At 37.2% G+C, this 16,640-nt stretch overlaps 2 protein-coding genes across 3 annotated transcripts in view; both read left to right on the forward strand.

The window, feature by feature from the left end:
• The first annotated feature begins 7,487 nt into the window (after positions 1-7,487).
• Positions 7,488-16,640, forward strand: part of Zfpm2 (zinc finger protein, FOG family member 2) — a 440,237-nt gene continuing 431,084 nt past the window's right edge. For both annotated transcript variants that reach the window (XM_021216723.1, XM_029547887.1), the window contains exon 1: positions 7,488-8,024. In XM_021216723.1, coding sequence (XP_021072382.1) covers positions 7,985-8,024 — 40 coding nt within the window. In that variant the 5' untranslated portion in view covers positions 7,488-7,984. The remainder of the gene's footprint in view (positions 8,025-16,640) is intronic.
• LOC115065689 (peptidyl-prolyl cis-trans isomerase A-like) overlaps positions 8,005-16,640 on the forward strand; it is a 23,138-nt gene continuing 14,502 nt past the window's right edge. The window contains exon 1 of the mRNA XM_029547890.1: positions 8,005-8,024. The gene's annotated coding sequence lies outside the window, so the exon portion shown is untranslated. The remainder of the gene's footprint in view (positions 8,025-16,640) is intronic.

The following is a 16,640-nucleotide window of genomic DNA, read 5'->3' on the forward strand; positions in this document are numbered from 1 at the left end:
AGGGAACTTTCGGGATAGCATTTGAAATGTAAATCAAGAAAATAATAATAATAATAATAATAATAATAATAATAATAATATCTAAACTTAGGAAATCATAACAAAAATCAAAAGAAAGAATTGTTCATGAACCCAAGCACTTCTTCTAGACATATTGATAATGTTATATTGCCCATGTGTCTTCCTTAAAAAGAGGTATAGTTTAAAAATGATAAATGTGACACATATTCAACAGAGTAAAGATGATATTCTATATCCAAATTTCCTGCCCCATCTACTCAGCCCATATAATACAGAAATGAAATATTAGACTTATCTTTCTACAGCTGTGTATCAGGCAAAGGACCTTCAGCACTGAGGAATGAAAGTCCACACTGTCACAAGTATATATATATATATATATATATATATATATATATATATATATCTTGCTACGAAGAGAGTCCAAATGCTTACCATATACAATGTTTAGTTTAATTATGCTTTTGTTTTATTTGAATGTTATTTGCTACATATTTCTCTATGGTTGAGGAATTTAGATAGTTCAAAGAACTTAGAATTCACTGAAGAATAAAATCAAGAAAATCTATGGGAAAATGATGGAAAAAAACTATTCTATGGCAGAAACTATCAGTTTACAGTGGAGCAGAAGGATGATGGAACCAAAGACAGCTTTATGAGATAGAAGAGATCCATACAGGTATAGTTAGATGCTTGCTCTGAAGGTGCTGACATATTTGAATGCATCATATAAACCAAGGGAGTAAACTAAGAGTAGTGTATAGAATAGTAGAAAAATGACCAAAAAAATAACCATAATTTTTAGGGAAAAAAAATAAATGGAGTTATACCACAGTAAAATATTCTGGGTCCATTGCTAAATAACATATGTTATCTTCAGTTCTTTCTAAATTGATTACCAATGAATTATTTTAATGCAAGTGGATATCAGGAGAGGCTATTCGATCCTATCTATACATATAGTAAATATTCTAAAAATCTGCTTAAATTTTTGTTTTTCGTTCAGTAATTAATGCAAGAAGTTTTATAGGCTAGAATATAAAATTCACTACCCAAGTATAAACATTATTCTTGTGAATTATAATAACATCCATAAAATTTACGTGCAAAGTAATCTGTGAGATGCTTAGTCAAAGGTAGAGAAGCAAAGTAAAAGTAAGACCAGAATCTGGGACCAGAATCTTTGTAGGCAAGAGTGCAGTGGATTTGCATATCCATTCTCATCATGTTCTTGAGGAACTATGGCTTTGAAAGTACAAACATCTCTCCCATAATCAGTTACCTCGGTGTGAATGTCCAAAATCAACAGTGGATGATGGCACTGTGGTTAATGTTGAAACTGAATTATGTTGCAGAATTATTCACTTTATATTTGCAAGGCTTGTGTGCTTCCCAGGAGCAAGATACTAGAAATTTGTATAATTTTTCTGAAAAATATTAGATACTTTTACTTTTTTCTGAAAGAAAGTAGAAAATTTAAGATAGTTGGATGTTTCTAAATTTGAATGTAGAGCAATGTCTCAGATGACTACATTTTTTTTTCTTAGTTTAGTCTTTGGGGTTGAATATTACATGAATTAACGTGAATGAATTTAGGGCAAAAAAAATTGCCAAAAAAGAAAGGCTGGGGAAATTTCCTTCCTAAGGAGATGTTGCGTTCTCTGTGTCTTCCATGGCAGAATTGCCACTGCAGCCCCAGAAACCTTGAGAAGAATGGAGTATGGCCCCATGGTCTGTTCTCGGCTGCTACAGACACATTTGCTTTGCTCTCAATGCAGTAGTCCGCTTTCTTGCCACCATAGCAGAATAACCTGAAGGAACAATTTAGGGGAGGAAGTGCTCTCTCTGGGTTACAGTTCAGGAGATACATCAGGGCAAGAAAAGTTTGAGGCTGGAGATTGCAGCGTGAAGCTTAAAGCTTTAGCTTGGTTATATCACAAAGACTCAGAGGCAGCATCGCCCATCTCCACCCATAATTACCCGCTTCCTTTAGCTAAGTCCCACCTCCTAAGTGTTCCACGATCCCAAAGGACACTACCATCTGGGACCACTCTTCCAAGCACAGTACCTGTGGGGTTCATTTCACAAATAAACCACCATAACTACCTAACCGCAACATTTCTTTCAGATGGTAACAATTCCATCATGCTAGAGGTTTTATTCTTCCAGTCAACAAAGCAGCTCACATGATCGCAACTCTTTACAGTAACTCTGGATTACTAATGAAACTTATCAGACTTCGAGACATATTTTGGGCCATGTATACTTCATAAGTACATAAAATAGTCTTATGTAAACATAGCTGCCCATCTCCTAAATCTAGTATTCTGTTGAGCCTTAGGATTCAGTCCCCAAATGAGACAGGATCAGTTTATTTTAATAATTTTGCTATATGTCTAGCACTAGGGGCACCCTTAGAAAGCTCACTATATAAGTAAGTTGAGGTAAAAATAGCCTTGGTAAAGGAAGAATTTAAGTGGGTCAGAATTTCCAGTGTAATGTAATTAAATAGGTCATGTTTTGGTGGACATACATCTTCTGTCAGTGCCTGCCCAAGAAGAAGCATCTCACGGATACTTAAGAGGTCAATGATGTCTTCCTGTGAAAAATATCTAGTGAAATGACAGAGCTAAATAGAAGTAAGATGATCAAGCAGAGTGAAATGCAATTCAAGTGACCAACACTCAGCCATTAGTGTACTCAGAGATAATTTTGAGGAGTCTAAAACAAGTCATGAAATGTTGATGTGTCTTTATTTTAGTTCTGCAAAAATGTAAGACTGAAAATGATGTGTTGACATTGGAATCTTTCTATAAATATGACCACTAGTAATTTCTCACTCTGCATCTCAGTGCAGAAAGTGTAAGAGGACAGTAACACCTCTTGAGGTATTTAAGAAAAACTCTTAAGGTTGACTGTCATAGGAACAATGTAGAATATTGCGATATCCACATTAGACATACATAAGGAATCTTTTGATTGGCTGGAGATTCAGAAAGGCAATATTTACAATCCATGCCTGAATAACAATGATGAGGAGGGGGGAGGAAGAAGAGGAGGAGGAGGAGCAGGAGGAGGAGGAGGTGGAGGAGGAAGAGAGAGAGGGAGGAAGAAAAGAGAGGAGTGGTGGGGGAGGAAGAGGAAAAGGAGGAAGAGAAAGAGGAGGAAGAGGAAGAGGAAGAGGAGGAAGAGGTGGTGGAGAAGATCTTAAAAGATACCATGATATTAATACTAGAACAGAATGTAGCAGAAGATATGTATTCAGGGAAATTTAACAGATGTCTCTATAATTTGGGGAGGGACCCCCTTTAATGTTTACTGTACTCGTCATACTTCTCAGTATACAGTCTTAAAACAAAGCTCTCAGTGTTTGAACAGGAGTCACCCCATGTTATTTTTCTATTAGAATAGTGACTTCAATGCAAAGGATGGACACAGCAAGTCAGATCTTAAATCACATTTATTTTAGCTTCCTGGAAATAGCGATAACTGAGTTTTTAAACCATAATAAACAGAAATATTTATCTATTTCATTGATAATCTGAAAAATTAAATAGATACACTTAGACGAGTATTTGTGCATCCCAACTCCTGCTAGGGACTCATAAGGCTCAGTGACTGAATGTTTCCATAGCTTTCTTTGCAAGAAAGCAGATAGTCGTTTCCATAGCTATGAAATGTGATGGCCACTTAGGCGAAAGTATCGATCTTTAATTTTAAAGTGCTGAAATTGTAAATATCAACAATAATAAACACTATTTTCATATTGCATTCTTGTTGAATTCATTGTCATAATCTTAAATCAAAGGCAGATAAACTGTGCTCAATTTCTGGTTATGATACAAAGGCAAACATTCAGTCTTTTATTGTTACTTTTTAAATAAAGAATGAAGCTTGCTGTCTAATAAGATGTGGTCTGTAAGGTTGCTTTATCAATTTCTTGGTCCCTTGGAGAAAAATAAAATCAAATTCCAGAACAAGAGAGGGATGAATGCATTCCACTTATTCCAAGAGTTGAATTTCTGTATTGTGCCAAAATATTTAGAATTTTTTGCAGAGAAATTTGTACCTTCTACAGTTCCTTCCTTAAATATTACATTAATCAGAATTAAAAATATTTATGACTTAAATATTTATATTTATGAAGTACTTCAGGGTTTCTGTACCTTTTCTATAAACAGTATTGTAAATATTCATATATATAAATGCAAAACTGCTACATTTGTAGCTTTCTTGATAAAATACATGATATTTGGGAAGGGGGGGACAACATTTGAAATGTAAATAAAGAAAATATCCAATGAAAGAAAAAAGTAAAATACAAGATATCCAGTTAAGTTTGAATTTCAGATAAATTGCAAGTATGATTGGGGTAAGTATGTACCAAACAGTATGTGGAGCATACTTATCCTGAATAATTTATGCCCGGTCATTTGACTTGTGTTTAACTGGGCACTTTGTATATTAATTTTAAAACTATAACAACCTTATAAACTTGTAAATAATATTATCTCATCCATCTGTTGGTAAACGCTTGCTTTTTTCATAACACAATAGTTTTGGAACTGGTCTTTCATTTTCTGTCAGACATGGTTTCTTGCTAAGAGTATCTACTTGACAATATATACAATGATATTCTCAATGAGTTTGTAATCAAATTCCTTCTAATGTTTCTTTCCTAATAAGTCTCTCCTAACATGCATTTTTGCTTCTGAGAATTTAGGAAGACGACTAGAAGGGGAGCTATTCATTTCAGATTGATTGCAGATCAATCCTTTAAATGTTTGAGATGCTATTATTAGAGATGTATGTTCTCTGCTTTAAAATTAACTATCATTTTATATGGGATTTAAAAGGATTTCTTAGGAGAAGCAGAAACTTTTCTAAACAAACCAATATGTAGGCATTAAGTCAGAGAGTTTCAAAATGAATAATTCATTTTTAAGTAAATGAGAAATTATTTTGTGCGGTTACTTACACATTTGCACATGTATAGTTAAGAGTCATTGGCGACACGGGGTATTAGTTGTGAATTGTGGTTTTGAATATCACAGACACATTTGTTGCTGTGGTTTTGCAATATCGCTTCCTGATGCTTTGCTCAACTGTGGTTTTCATAATCATTGTTTGGTAGCCATGTAACTGGTTTGGAGCTGCGAGATCCATTTGGACAGAGATAATTGCTTAAAGGGTTTTGCTGTCTTTTCATTTTATAATCATGGTGAGTTAAACTAGAGAAAATAAAAATTGAACCTTAAATATAATTCATAGTCTCATTTAAAAATGATGAGAAAGATGTAGGAGTGTTCAGTTTATTTCATTCATACAAACTGAAATTGATAAACATTTATGCATTTAGATAAAGTAGTATACTATTTATAACAATGTACTCTGGTTATTTTACCAACCTTGCCTTAAATATTCTGACTTTTATTCCTTTCAGCTTTTAAACTGAATATTGAGCTCTGATTTATTTGTATCCCTTTTGCTTAGTATATTTAACCATTTCGGATGCCAAAAGAAACACTAAGTGCTGTGTTATTTTAATTCCAGTGGACATTCCTTTTGGGTGATATAAGTCAGCCAATTCTGTGAAAGATCTATGAAAATGGCAATGTACAATAAATCCAATTCTAAGATTCTGTGCATGCCAATTCAACTGTAATGATGTGAGAATGAGGGAGGTCAAAAGCTGTAGTCTCTGTTTTTAAAACCCCCACACAAGTACAAATAACCTTGCTTTTCATAGTACTTAGGATCATAATTTGTTGGCTCTTGCAGGCAGGGACTTGGTCATTTACTGCCTTTTCCGTATCAAGGACCATGTACTGTCCTGTCATAACCTCGTATGGTCATATAGCTAATGTGATGTAATAAAAGACAAGTGGCCTTCAGCCTTGTGTTAAGATTTGCTCAGCCATACCTTTCATGAGGTAACTCTTTACACCTCTAAAAAGATGTTCTGATGGAGTAATCGTCTACACTGAGTAGAGTGCCTTTTGCACATGGAGCCTCCTGCAATCCTTCACTGTCCTCAATCAGCCCAGGCTCTGTGCTGATCCTAGACCCTCTTAGAGCATCATTTGGTGATGTTCACAGGGATGCTAGTTAACCAAAGAAAAGGGGACACAATTTCAGGTCAGAGTGGACAAGTTCATAGCCTCCTTGGGGAAACTTGCAGTATTTAGGGAATCCGTGGCAACTTCACAGGAGTTTATGAGTAAATAATGATTACATAAAGTAGCTGATTCCACACAGCCCCATACCTCCCAGCACACCGGAAAGAATTGCATTTTGTACTCACTCTGTGCAAAACTGTGGGAAACTAAGCTAACATTGCTCACCTTAATTTTACAAAAACAATGTTATGCAATCCCCTCAAAATAATGTTCTCTTGTGCCTTACCATTTCCCAAACCGTAAGCATACATTGAATAAATATGAAAGACACAGAACTCAATAAACCAAAGAACCAGGAAATAGTTGTTGGGTCTTACCTGATTGAAAAAAATTAGGACAAGATCAAATCTTTTATTAGCTCCACGGTGCTTCCCTGTGGCAGAACTAGGAGAATGGAAGGTCATGGGGGCAGGGTGGAGCTCCAGAACTTCCACAGACTTCATAAAAAGTTAGTATTTCCTATGAGAGATGATAGTTCCCTTCCTACCTATAGCGAATAATCTAGCTAACCTTCGTCCTTTTGGATGTGAGAAAAATATCTGCCTGACTCCCGATTCCGGGATTTTATTATTTCAAATGGAAACTCAAGCAAGATGCAGAAAAGCACTTTGAGCGCAGCTCATCACCCGACTCTTGTGGGCCTAGTGGGGGATGGTCCGGGTCCGCAGCAGTCTCCTGGGAACTCTGACAGCGATGAAATGGTCTCCTGAGAGCCCAGGCAGATGAGAGGACTTAACGGGCCCCAAGACACACAGTTGGCATTTGTGATCAGCTGGCTTTCGCCGGGGACTTTGCCAGTGGCCTAACCTTCCTGCCAAGAAACTGTGAGGGAGGGCGGAGGGCAGGGGCTCCAGGAGGGGAGCAGTAACTGGAAGCACAAAGTTTATGGAAGGAGACTGAGATTTCTTTGTGCCCTGCTAGATGGGCGAGGCATTAGCGAGGAGAGTTAGAGGGTCCGTTGGAAGAGGCTGTTGGAAGAAGTTGCTGGAAGGGGAGCGGGGGAAGGGTGGCCTGGCAGCTGCCCAGCATTGACGCGGTGACAAATGCAGAAGGTGGCCCCCTCCAAAACCTCACGTCTCCCACCATCCCATCAACCCCTTCAACTCCCACCCACGCCGCGATCCCCTTGCACCCCACGCGACCAAGGCAGGGCTGTGAGTTTGCATCCGGACTGGCTTTGGATGCAGCCAATCCTCCTTTCGCTGATGGCATAGTCTCCCCTCCCCACAGCCCGGGCGCGCCCCTCCCTCGCGCGCCTCGCCACCTCCCGCAGCAGTGCGAGCGCGGCGCGGCCCGGAGCGGCAGCGGCGGAGCCTGAGTCTCTGCCCGGCAGCCGGGGACACAGAGAGCGAGCGCGCGCCTCCTCCCGCACCCTCCGCCCCTCACAGCCCGGGTCCCCCTGCGCTCTCCTCCCCTCCCTCCTTCTCTTCCTTCTCTTACCCCTCCACCCCCTTCTTCCCCTTTTCTCTCTGCCTGGCCGATCTCTCTTAGATTCCCATCCTCCCCCCCCCCCAGCCCCATCGCTCTACCCGTCGCCCCCTCCCCTCTTCCCTGTCACACTCTCTCTGCCCCCTCGCTCGGCCTCTCATTTGCTTGCTCATCTCCAAACGTGGATCCGCCGCTCCCGGAGGAGCCTAGCTCCGGGATCCCGCGCGCACGGAGCACCTGGAGTCCGACCGGCGGCGGCCCGAGCCTGGCCAGAGGCAGAGGCGGCGACAACCCAGGGAACCGTAGCGGGAACCGCGGACACCGCAGGAACCCCAGCGGCAGCGGCCGCGGCCGAAATGTCCCGGCGAAAGCAGAGCAAACCCCGGCAGATCAAACGTAAGTTTGCGCGCGGGACTGGGAGTTGGTGGGATCGGTTCCTGGGAGAGGGGCGCACGCGGAGGGAAAGATGGGAGACGCTCGGGGAGATCCGCTCCTGGTCCTCGGGATTTGTCAAACTTTGCAAGCTATCAGGGAAAACCAGACGGCCGCAGACAGATGCACAGCCAGTTGGAGCGCCGGGCAGTCTCAGCCCAGTGTTTCTCCAGCCTTCGCGCTCCCGGGTTCTCGGTTACTTCAACTCTGGTTTGCTGCAATCGTAGCCTCTTTTTATGCTGGAACCTAACAGGACAATCCGCTCCCCCAGAGCTTGGTATGATTGTTGTCCTTGTTGTCCTGACGGATGGCCTACCACTCTTGGGAGCATGTCTTGGTAACCCGGGATGAAGTTCTCAGAGCTGGTGGAGGCCACCGGGCTAGGGAGGTAACTTCCCCAGAGCGGTGGAAAATCAGTGTCTGGGGACCCAGTCCTGGGCGGTACCAAACGCCTTGCCAAACCCGAAGTGAAACAAAAAGTAGGTGTAAAAGTTCGCGCCTCTGTTGGAGGCAGCCGCGCACCCCCTCCCTGCCTGCCGCGGTATTTGGCTGCACCCAGGGACTTCGGGTGGGTCCCACTCAAGCTGCCTGGACTCTGTGTAGGGCGGGCTTCAGTTTGCCACTGGTCCAGGAGCAGAGTCCCCACTGGGAGGGGCCTCCTTTGCTTCTGGGCTCACAGGATTTGAGTTCAAGGTAGCCCATACTCTGGTGCTGTCCCTAATCCCCCACCCCCACCCCTGGGTCCCTGGGTGCGGGTCCCTGAGGTGCCAGAGACACCTGCCTGCCAGAAATGCACAATCTCACTAAATTCTTCTAAGCCAACTTTTTTCACCGTAGGAAAATTATTCTTGTATGTTCGATAGGCCTGCAATATATCTTCAACCCTTTAGCCTAAAAAAAGTTAAGGGCCTTATTAATTTGAAGAAGAAGATGATGATAATGATAATAATAACAATAATATTTTATGAGTTCTGCGATGTATTTCTGATTTTCTGTGTTGTTGAGGATCTGGCTACTCGTTTAAAACTAATTATCATGTAATTTTAGTATATTGCTTTTAGTATTACCCTTACCTCATAGGTACCCTACATGCAAGTCAGAATTTCTTTTCGGTGTAGTTTAAAAATAAATCTTATCACACAATTTGTCCTTGAGATTGGGGGCAGGCTTTACACAGTTTGCTGCAGTTGATAATTCAATATGCATAATATACGTACACTCACATTCCCTGCCTCTCAGATGTGATTCCCTAGCTTTAACTCGGTGGATTTCCATCTCTGTGTGCCAGTTCTCAGTCTAAACAACTTATTTCAAACCAAGAAGTGGACCTCACTTTTGGCGGAAAGCCTACCTAATCCCGTGGCAACACACTGTCCTGGAAGACTTTCACTTTTTGGGTTCTCAGTGCCATCTAATTACCTTCTACATTTTGATGCTGAGTTGATCAGAGCCTTTTGTTTACATTTTTACAGTTTATTGTACCACATGATGTTTAGTATAAAAAGTGGTTAGAAACATTAAATACAAATGGTTTTTAGTTCGTGACTGTCGCCTAGATTGTTAATAAATAATTAATATTAATTGATTGTATGCTACAAAGGCCATCTGATTCTACTTGGGAAGACTTTATCTTCTCAATTAGCTACATTCAATTTTTTTCTCTTCTATGTCCACCTCATATAATTGAAGATTAAAGCATTGGAACTAATTGCTGATGCTACTCTGTGTTATAGGTCGTAAAACATTTTGTTGGCTTATATGAGTGGTGTGATTTATTAACTACCAAAAAAAATCTGTGAAAGTTGTCTAATTGGGAAATGAGCAAATAAATATATTTCATATATTGACGTCCTTGTTCACAGGGATCCTTCTCTGCTGATCTTTTTATACATATGTAATATCTGTGCATTTTAGGCTTGTCTTGGATTCACTTTGGGATTACAGTGGCAATCTATGCAAATGTGAGCTCCTCCTCTCTCCTTCCACTGTTAAGGAAAATGAAAACTAAAAGCTTTTTGAATTGTTAAATGGGAGCAGTGCAATCTCCAAGCTTTGGGGGAGGAGATATTTAAATGTGTTTGAGCAGCTCAAAAGTCCCTTTGGCCACACTCTACTGTTCCCTTGTCCCCTTTTGCTTGTCCAGGAATATGAGGTAGGATTTTTTTTTTTTTTTTTTTGAGGAAGAAGTTTTTTCTCTTTACTCAAAGTCTTTTCCAGGATCCCTATCTCCCTCCAGTTTAGGATGTGTGTATGAAGTACACTGTTTGCCATTAAAATTAACACAGTTTCTTTGGATATTCTGCATCAATGTTTAAGTTTAAGCCATGAGATGAAGATGCTCTGTGAAACAAAAGCGTTTCTTGCACTTATGAAAATTGTATTTTAAACTTGGAAACATCCAGGATTTGAAAATAAAGCGTTGGCACTGCTGATAAAAACATACCCAGTTTACAGCAACAACAGCAAGCAAGCAAAAGTCAGTTTATACCAGAAACTCTGAGACAGTCAATTTAAAGGACAAAAAGGTTGTTGGGCACAGAGTTTTTTTTTTTTTTTTTTTTTTCTTTTACTGCATACAGTTCCCTGCTATCTAAAATTGTGATTTATGCAGTATTTTAATATTTTGCTTATTCTTTCCCCTTGGGTGCTCTCCGGGCAGCGATAAAAAGGCGACGCTGAAAGAGCACCATTAATTTGCTATGATGACTGGCCAGATAAGAGGAGATAATGGGAAAGATAAGCGGAGAAGATATACCATCAGAAACCCGATTATTACCATTAAAATTCCAGCCCAGCAATCTGCAGAAGCCTGATAATTCCTTCTCCGTTTCCACCACTTTGGATGATAAGGCAAAAAATAGTCACTCAGTGCTCCTTGATTAGACTGCCTGGATTTTCTGATAATACAGTGATAAATTATGTATTTTGCCCCCATGTTTTGTCCCAAAATTCAGATTTTTTTTCCTATTCCAAGACTATATTTTCTGCCTTCCTCTCAGAAGCTTTCTCTCATAAGCTATTATTGTAATCCTGGTTTGATAAAAAGCTGTGATAGGACGGGAGGTGTTTGGTGTGGAAGCCATATCATGCTATCAGCCCATCTCCCCACACAGCTGCTCCCTGCTGTTGTTTTTAGCCTTATCACCTCCTGCCAATATGCCAATAAATTGCCCAGATTGTTCTCCATTCTGGGGCTGCACTGCAAAATTTATGACAGAAATGATGATTTTCTTTCTTTTACCAATGCATCCCTTTATGGGTAGTAAATGTGTTGTGTGTGCAGTTTTATTGTTATTTTCTTCTTCAAGCTGTTGTCTCTAGTAATGTGCTTATTGTCCTGTCTGTCTCCAACTTCAGTGGTAAAGATGGACATCACATTTATATTCATGCATATAAGTGTATACACATATGTGTATATATATATATATTTCCATTATCTGCTCCTTGGCAGCTAATACAGAGGTCGAAAAGAGGAGAATACCTTTTTTTTTAAAAAAAATACAAAATTAAGAAAAGGCACTCTTCTTTATACCACTGTAGTTTTATAAAACTTTTTGGACGGCTTAGATTTTTCAAGCCAGGAGGACATAAATGCTCAGTCCAGATATGCTCAGGTACCCAATAATTTGTAATGAAGCAGAAAGAAAGGCTGAATTGAGAGGCAGGATACTTTTCTCTCTAAAAGTGGACTCTGATAATAGGAGCTAACAGGTAGGCTGAAAATGAAATGCCTACATTATGAATAATACTGTACCAGTTATTTAAAGGGTTTGCAAAGTTGGAAGCTGGACACCATGGATAAATATTTTTTTTTTTTATATATTTGAGGTATTCCTCGACCAATTTTAGATAGTATGAGTCTCTAGGAAGCAAATCAGGATTTTAATGAAATATGCTATTTTTGAGAAAGTAGGTAATATCAATGCTTTATTTCTAAAATAATTATTGTTTTAATATTAGAATGCCATGTGTTAAATTATTATATAATATTTGTCATTGAAAAACACTAGATGAACCTCTTAGAAATTTGGAGCAATGACATGTGAAGAAATGAGTACAATTGTTTTTCACTGTTCACTGTAGGATCTTCAGTGTTTCTTCTAGTATTGTTCTAGTATTGTTCAGACAATAATTATCTACATTCTCAACATTATTATGGAAAAGGGTTTGGAACCTGCTATGTACCTTTGAAATATACTGATCACACATTGTTGGAAGTCTTTTCTACGTGCCAAATATGAAGTCAGGTTTACTTGAAATAAATCACTCATTTTAAAAAATTTGGAGATAATTAAATGTGGCATTAAATATAGTGCTTTCTATTTTGTTTATAATGTTCCTTATGTAAGGAATTTTAAAACTATTTTAAAACTACATTATCTAAGAAGCACTTTTTACATCAGCTCTCAAGTAAAGGAACACACACACATGTGTACATATAGTAGTGTTTTGTCAATAAAAACTCACAGTTTGCAAGATAAATTTATGTTCATATTTACAATAATATTAATTTATATAAAATTTCAGAAAATACAGGAATAATAAATCCGTAGACTTAAAATTGACCAACTTTAAGATGGAAACTTAATACTATTGTTTTAAGATTTAAAGCAAATATTACAAATTTTATATACAAAAGATCATTCATCATGCATCAGATTTTAAAGGTTCAATAAAATCAACAGTGCAAGTATAATCAACCCAGCAATTTTATTTCTGGAGGCTGCAAACTGTTCAGGGCCAAAATTAGGCACTGTGACTTGTGGCTACTAGAACAACTCTTTCATTTCCACTTTTGATAACTTTCAAAGTAATTAATCTGTAAACTTTGATGTCAAAAGAATCATCAGGGTTTAATATTATGCATGACAATATTTTAAAATAAGCAAGCAATTTCAATTTAATTTGAGAGTTTAAGAATGATAGCGTTACATTTGTTCAGTCAGAGTGTTTAAGCATTTCTGAACTTCAGAAGGGGCCATTTGTTTATACAACCAGTGCCCATTTGGATATAAATATTTCCATTGCATCTTTGGAAAATTAAAATCTTACTTAATGAGTTTTAGAAATGTAGACATAGAAAATTAGTATATGACTCTCCATGTGTTACACAAGCTGGTACCACTGAAATATAAAGGCAAACAATGCACGTGTAGATAATTTGCTCCTGATCTTACATCCTTTTAACTTAAAATTTTATTACAAGCTAAGGGTTAATGCAAAGATGTATACATTGTTTTTCTCTCATGTAAGTGAAGAATAAATAAATATCTATCAATAACTAAAACTGTCTAGAGAATGTCCATCTCTCAATATCCACTACTTGTGTGCGTTAAGTCAACTTTCTATGTGAGTTATGGTGTTATATTCTGGCTTTGAGTTGCTTAGGCTAGGTGAGGACTCTAAGGCATAGTCTCCTGTCCTTTAGCTAGTTTACAAAGTGAACTATAACTTTAACTAGATATTTGTCTCTTTAGTTATTGCCACTGGAAAAAGTTTTGACAAAATATTGAATTTAATATATTAGCTAAAATGAGTTGTTTGGGGGCTAGATATGTTGCTTTCTCATAATAGTAATTTTGTTCTTCTGTATAAGGAGGGCAAATCAACAGTGGATTGGCATTTTTATTTGAATCAGTCTCTTATTTACAAGTGGAAATTTACTCAAAAAACATAAAACCAGCAAAATAATTGCATATTTTTTTTATTTTGTGATTCTGTGATTTATTTTTAAGATTCAAGCAAATACATCCTTGAATGAACTATCCTTTAAAATATTTTTTATCATACCATTTATGGAAGCTTTTTGTCTTAGCTTAAATCACATGAAAAAATTTAACATTGGATTGAAATGGAGATAAATATTTTTAACAACAGTTTCCTTTTAAAATGTGCTCTTTGGTCACTTAACAGTGTAAGTAGACTTGTAAACTTTGGAATTCATACACTGCAAGGTATATTCCTTTGGACAGATTGCTGCTTTCTCAATTCCATAGGGCCAGTATGACATTTCAAACACAGCTGATGTTTTTGAAATCCAGACTAATTCAAAGCCTGCCACTGTGTAAAATTATCACTTCATTCTCTCAGTAAATAAAGAATAGCAGAAGTCGGTGACTTCAGTAGCCAGAGCATGTCTTTCCACCATAGATTAAGTAGTATGTATGTATCACTCAATGGGCTTGTATGTTTAAATTTGAAATGTAATTAATTTAATAATCTCAGATATAGCAATATTTGGCATTCTGGAAAGAACACGCTCTTTAAAGGTATTAGCATAAAGATAGCACATTTGTTTATTATGCTTCCAAATCAGGTCCTAGTATCTCTGCCACAGGTAACAATTGACTTTTCAGGCTTCAAGTTAATAGCCTTGTCTCTTGCTTGTAGAGATCAATATTAGTATTAATTAATCACCATTATCGGCACTAGGATCTGGTTCTATTTGTTGTTACATCAGCAAAATATCAATATAGAAAGTGGACTCTCTGATCGTCATGGCAACTTCATCTCTTGGGTCAAAGAAAGTTTATCTTATCAGTGCATAGAGAGTGGCAAACTGTTTAGGGATCTAGTTTGAACTCTAAGAACATTGATTTAGTTTTTGTTTGCTAGTAGAGGCTGAATTCCAATCACAAGGGATAGGTAAGATTTAAATATTAATGCCGAGAGGCTTGCCTGAGATGGTGTTGCACCACCACTGTCAGCCTGTCTGCTTGAGGTAACAAAAGGTAGAGGCTTGTCGAGTCAGAATTATTTAAAGCTTTAGCAATATGTGTCTTTGAGAAGTACTTTTAAAGTGAATATATGGCAATTATTAGGCAGGATGAGTTTGGGTCGAGATTTCCTATGTGAAAATGAAAGACAATTAATGTAACCTCTTCAACACTTCCTCTCTGCTCTTAATATGATGCCCACCACATCACAACAGTACCACCAAGAGCAGCTTTCCCTTGGGACTACTATAAGATAGTATGTCCTGGCTCTAATGCAGGGGAGATTTGCTGTGGGTTTTCAAGTCAGAAGAAGGGACTTATCTTTAACATTATTTTTAACTTATTTTTAACATTATCAAATATTTATTCTTAATAAAGAAAGGTCTGAACAGTGAGCTGAAAAGATTAGTGTCCTTAAAAAAATTAGTGAAACATGGGTCCCTAAAACTATGAAATGAAATGCGTGCTATCTTACTAAGAACATTAAAATATGTCAATTATTTACAATGAACATTTTGAAAAAAAATTCTGACCATTGTTAAATTTTGTGATTTATGTGTTAAAGAAAAGGGAATTCAGTGAAGAGACCTTAGATTTTGAAGCAGTCCCTAGGATGCTGAAAACTCTTAAGATTATGAGCACAAAATTAGCTTACATCTAAGAATGTAGGAAAATTATATATAAATCTTATGACCATGGAAAGTATAAAAACAAACATTTAGGGCCTAATAACTACAAACTTTACCACAGTATCAATCATTCCAGGCATTGTTCTCATAAAACTTAAAATCCACACTCTTTTAATAGCTTACAAGGTAATATTAGTTTATTTAATATTCTGATAATATCATATATATATCAAACACAATATTATTACTAGCATAATGTTTAATATAAAATAATGCTTTATTTCATCTGATCTTTTGCCACCAACTACTTAATTCTATGCTTATTTTTATTTACTTGTGAATATGCTGCCTCTTTAAATTGCTAGAGGGTGTTGAATGATTTTAACTTGTTTGCATAAACAGGATTTTGCACTTGATAATGTGAGATTTCCCATTGACAACTCATAGATATTTGTAATATAAGGACTATTGTAAATACATGTACACGTGTGTGTACACACACATACATATATTTGCATAAACATATATGTGCAATCTTAATAGTCCATACAAAGCTGCAACACTTACCTAGCTTTTGTGAAAGCAAATTAGAAGCTATAATTTAATTTTTAGATGAATAATAAAATGATTCTTAAATTGGCTTCTATTAGCTTTACCAGCATCACTTACCTGATATATTTTTTATAAGTTCTTTTGAAGATATAAATTAATTTACATTTGAAAACTTTTGTTTGCATCTCTTATTGAGAGTAAATGTTTTGCTTCTTAATATTAATATAATATTATACATGAGAGACTTTATAAACATAAGTTGACATATTTTCAGCAGTAATTATCTCTAAAATTATTTTATTTGTCATTTAATTTGAAAAAAAATCTTTAAACCTGAATGAAGAATGGGCTACATAATTCAGAGTTGGAAGCAAGTATTTATGCTTTATCTCCTATTATTCTGAAACGTCTATCTTTTCATTTTCATATTTAATGCTCTTTAGTGACATGATTTTGGTGGCTGATACGTATTTGTTTTACTGAGGCACTCATCTGAAATTATTGGAGCCTGTAGGGATCTGGAGAATCGAAGATTAAAAATACTTAGTGACAAATATTCAAGTTGAAAGGAGCACTCAACCCTCTACATATACATATACATATACATATACATATACATATACATATACATATACATATACATATACATATACATATACATATACATATACATATACATATAC

Source organism: Mus pahari, chromosome 17 (assembly GCF_900095145.1).
Source record: "Mus pahari chromosome 17, PAHARI_EIJ_v1.1, whole genome shotgun sequence".
NCBI classification, from domain to species: Eukaryota; Metazoa; Chordata; class Mammalia; order Rodentia; family Muridae; genus Mus; species Mus pahari.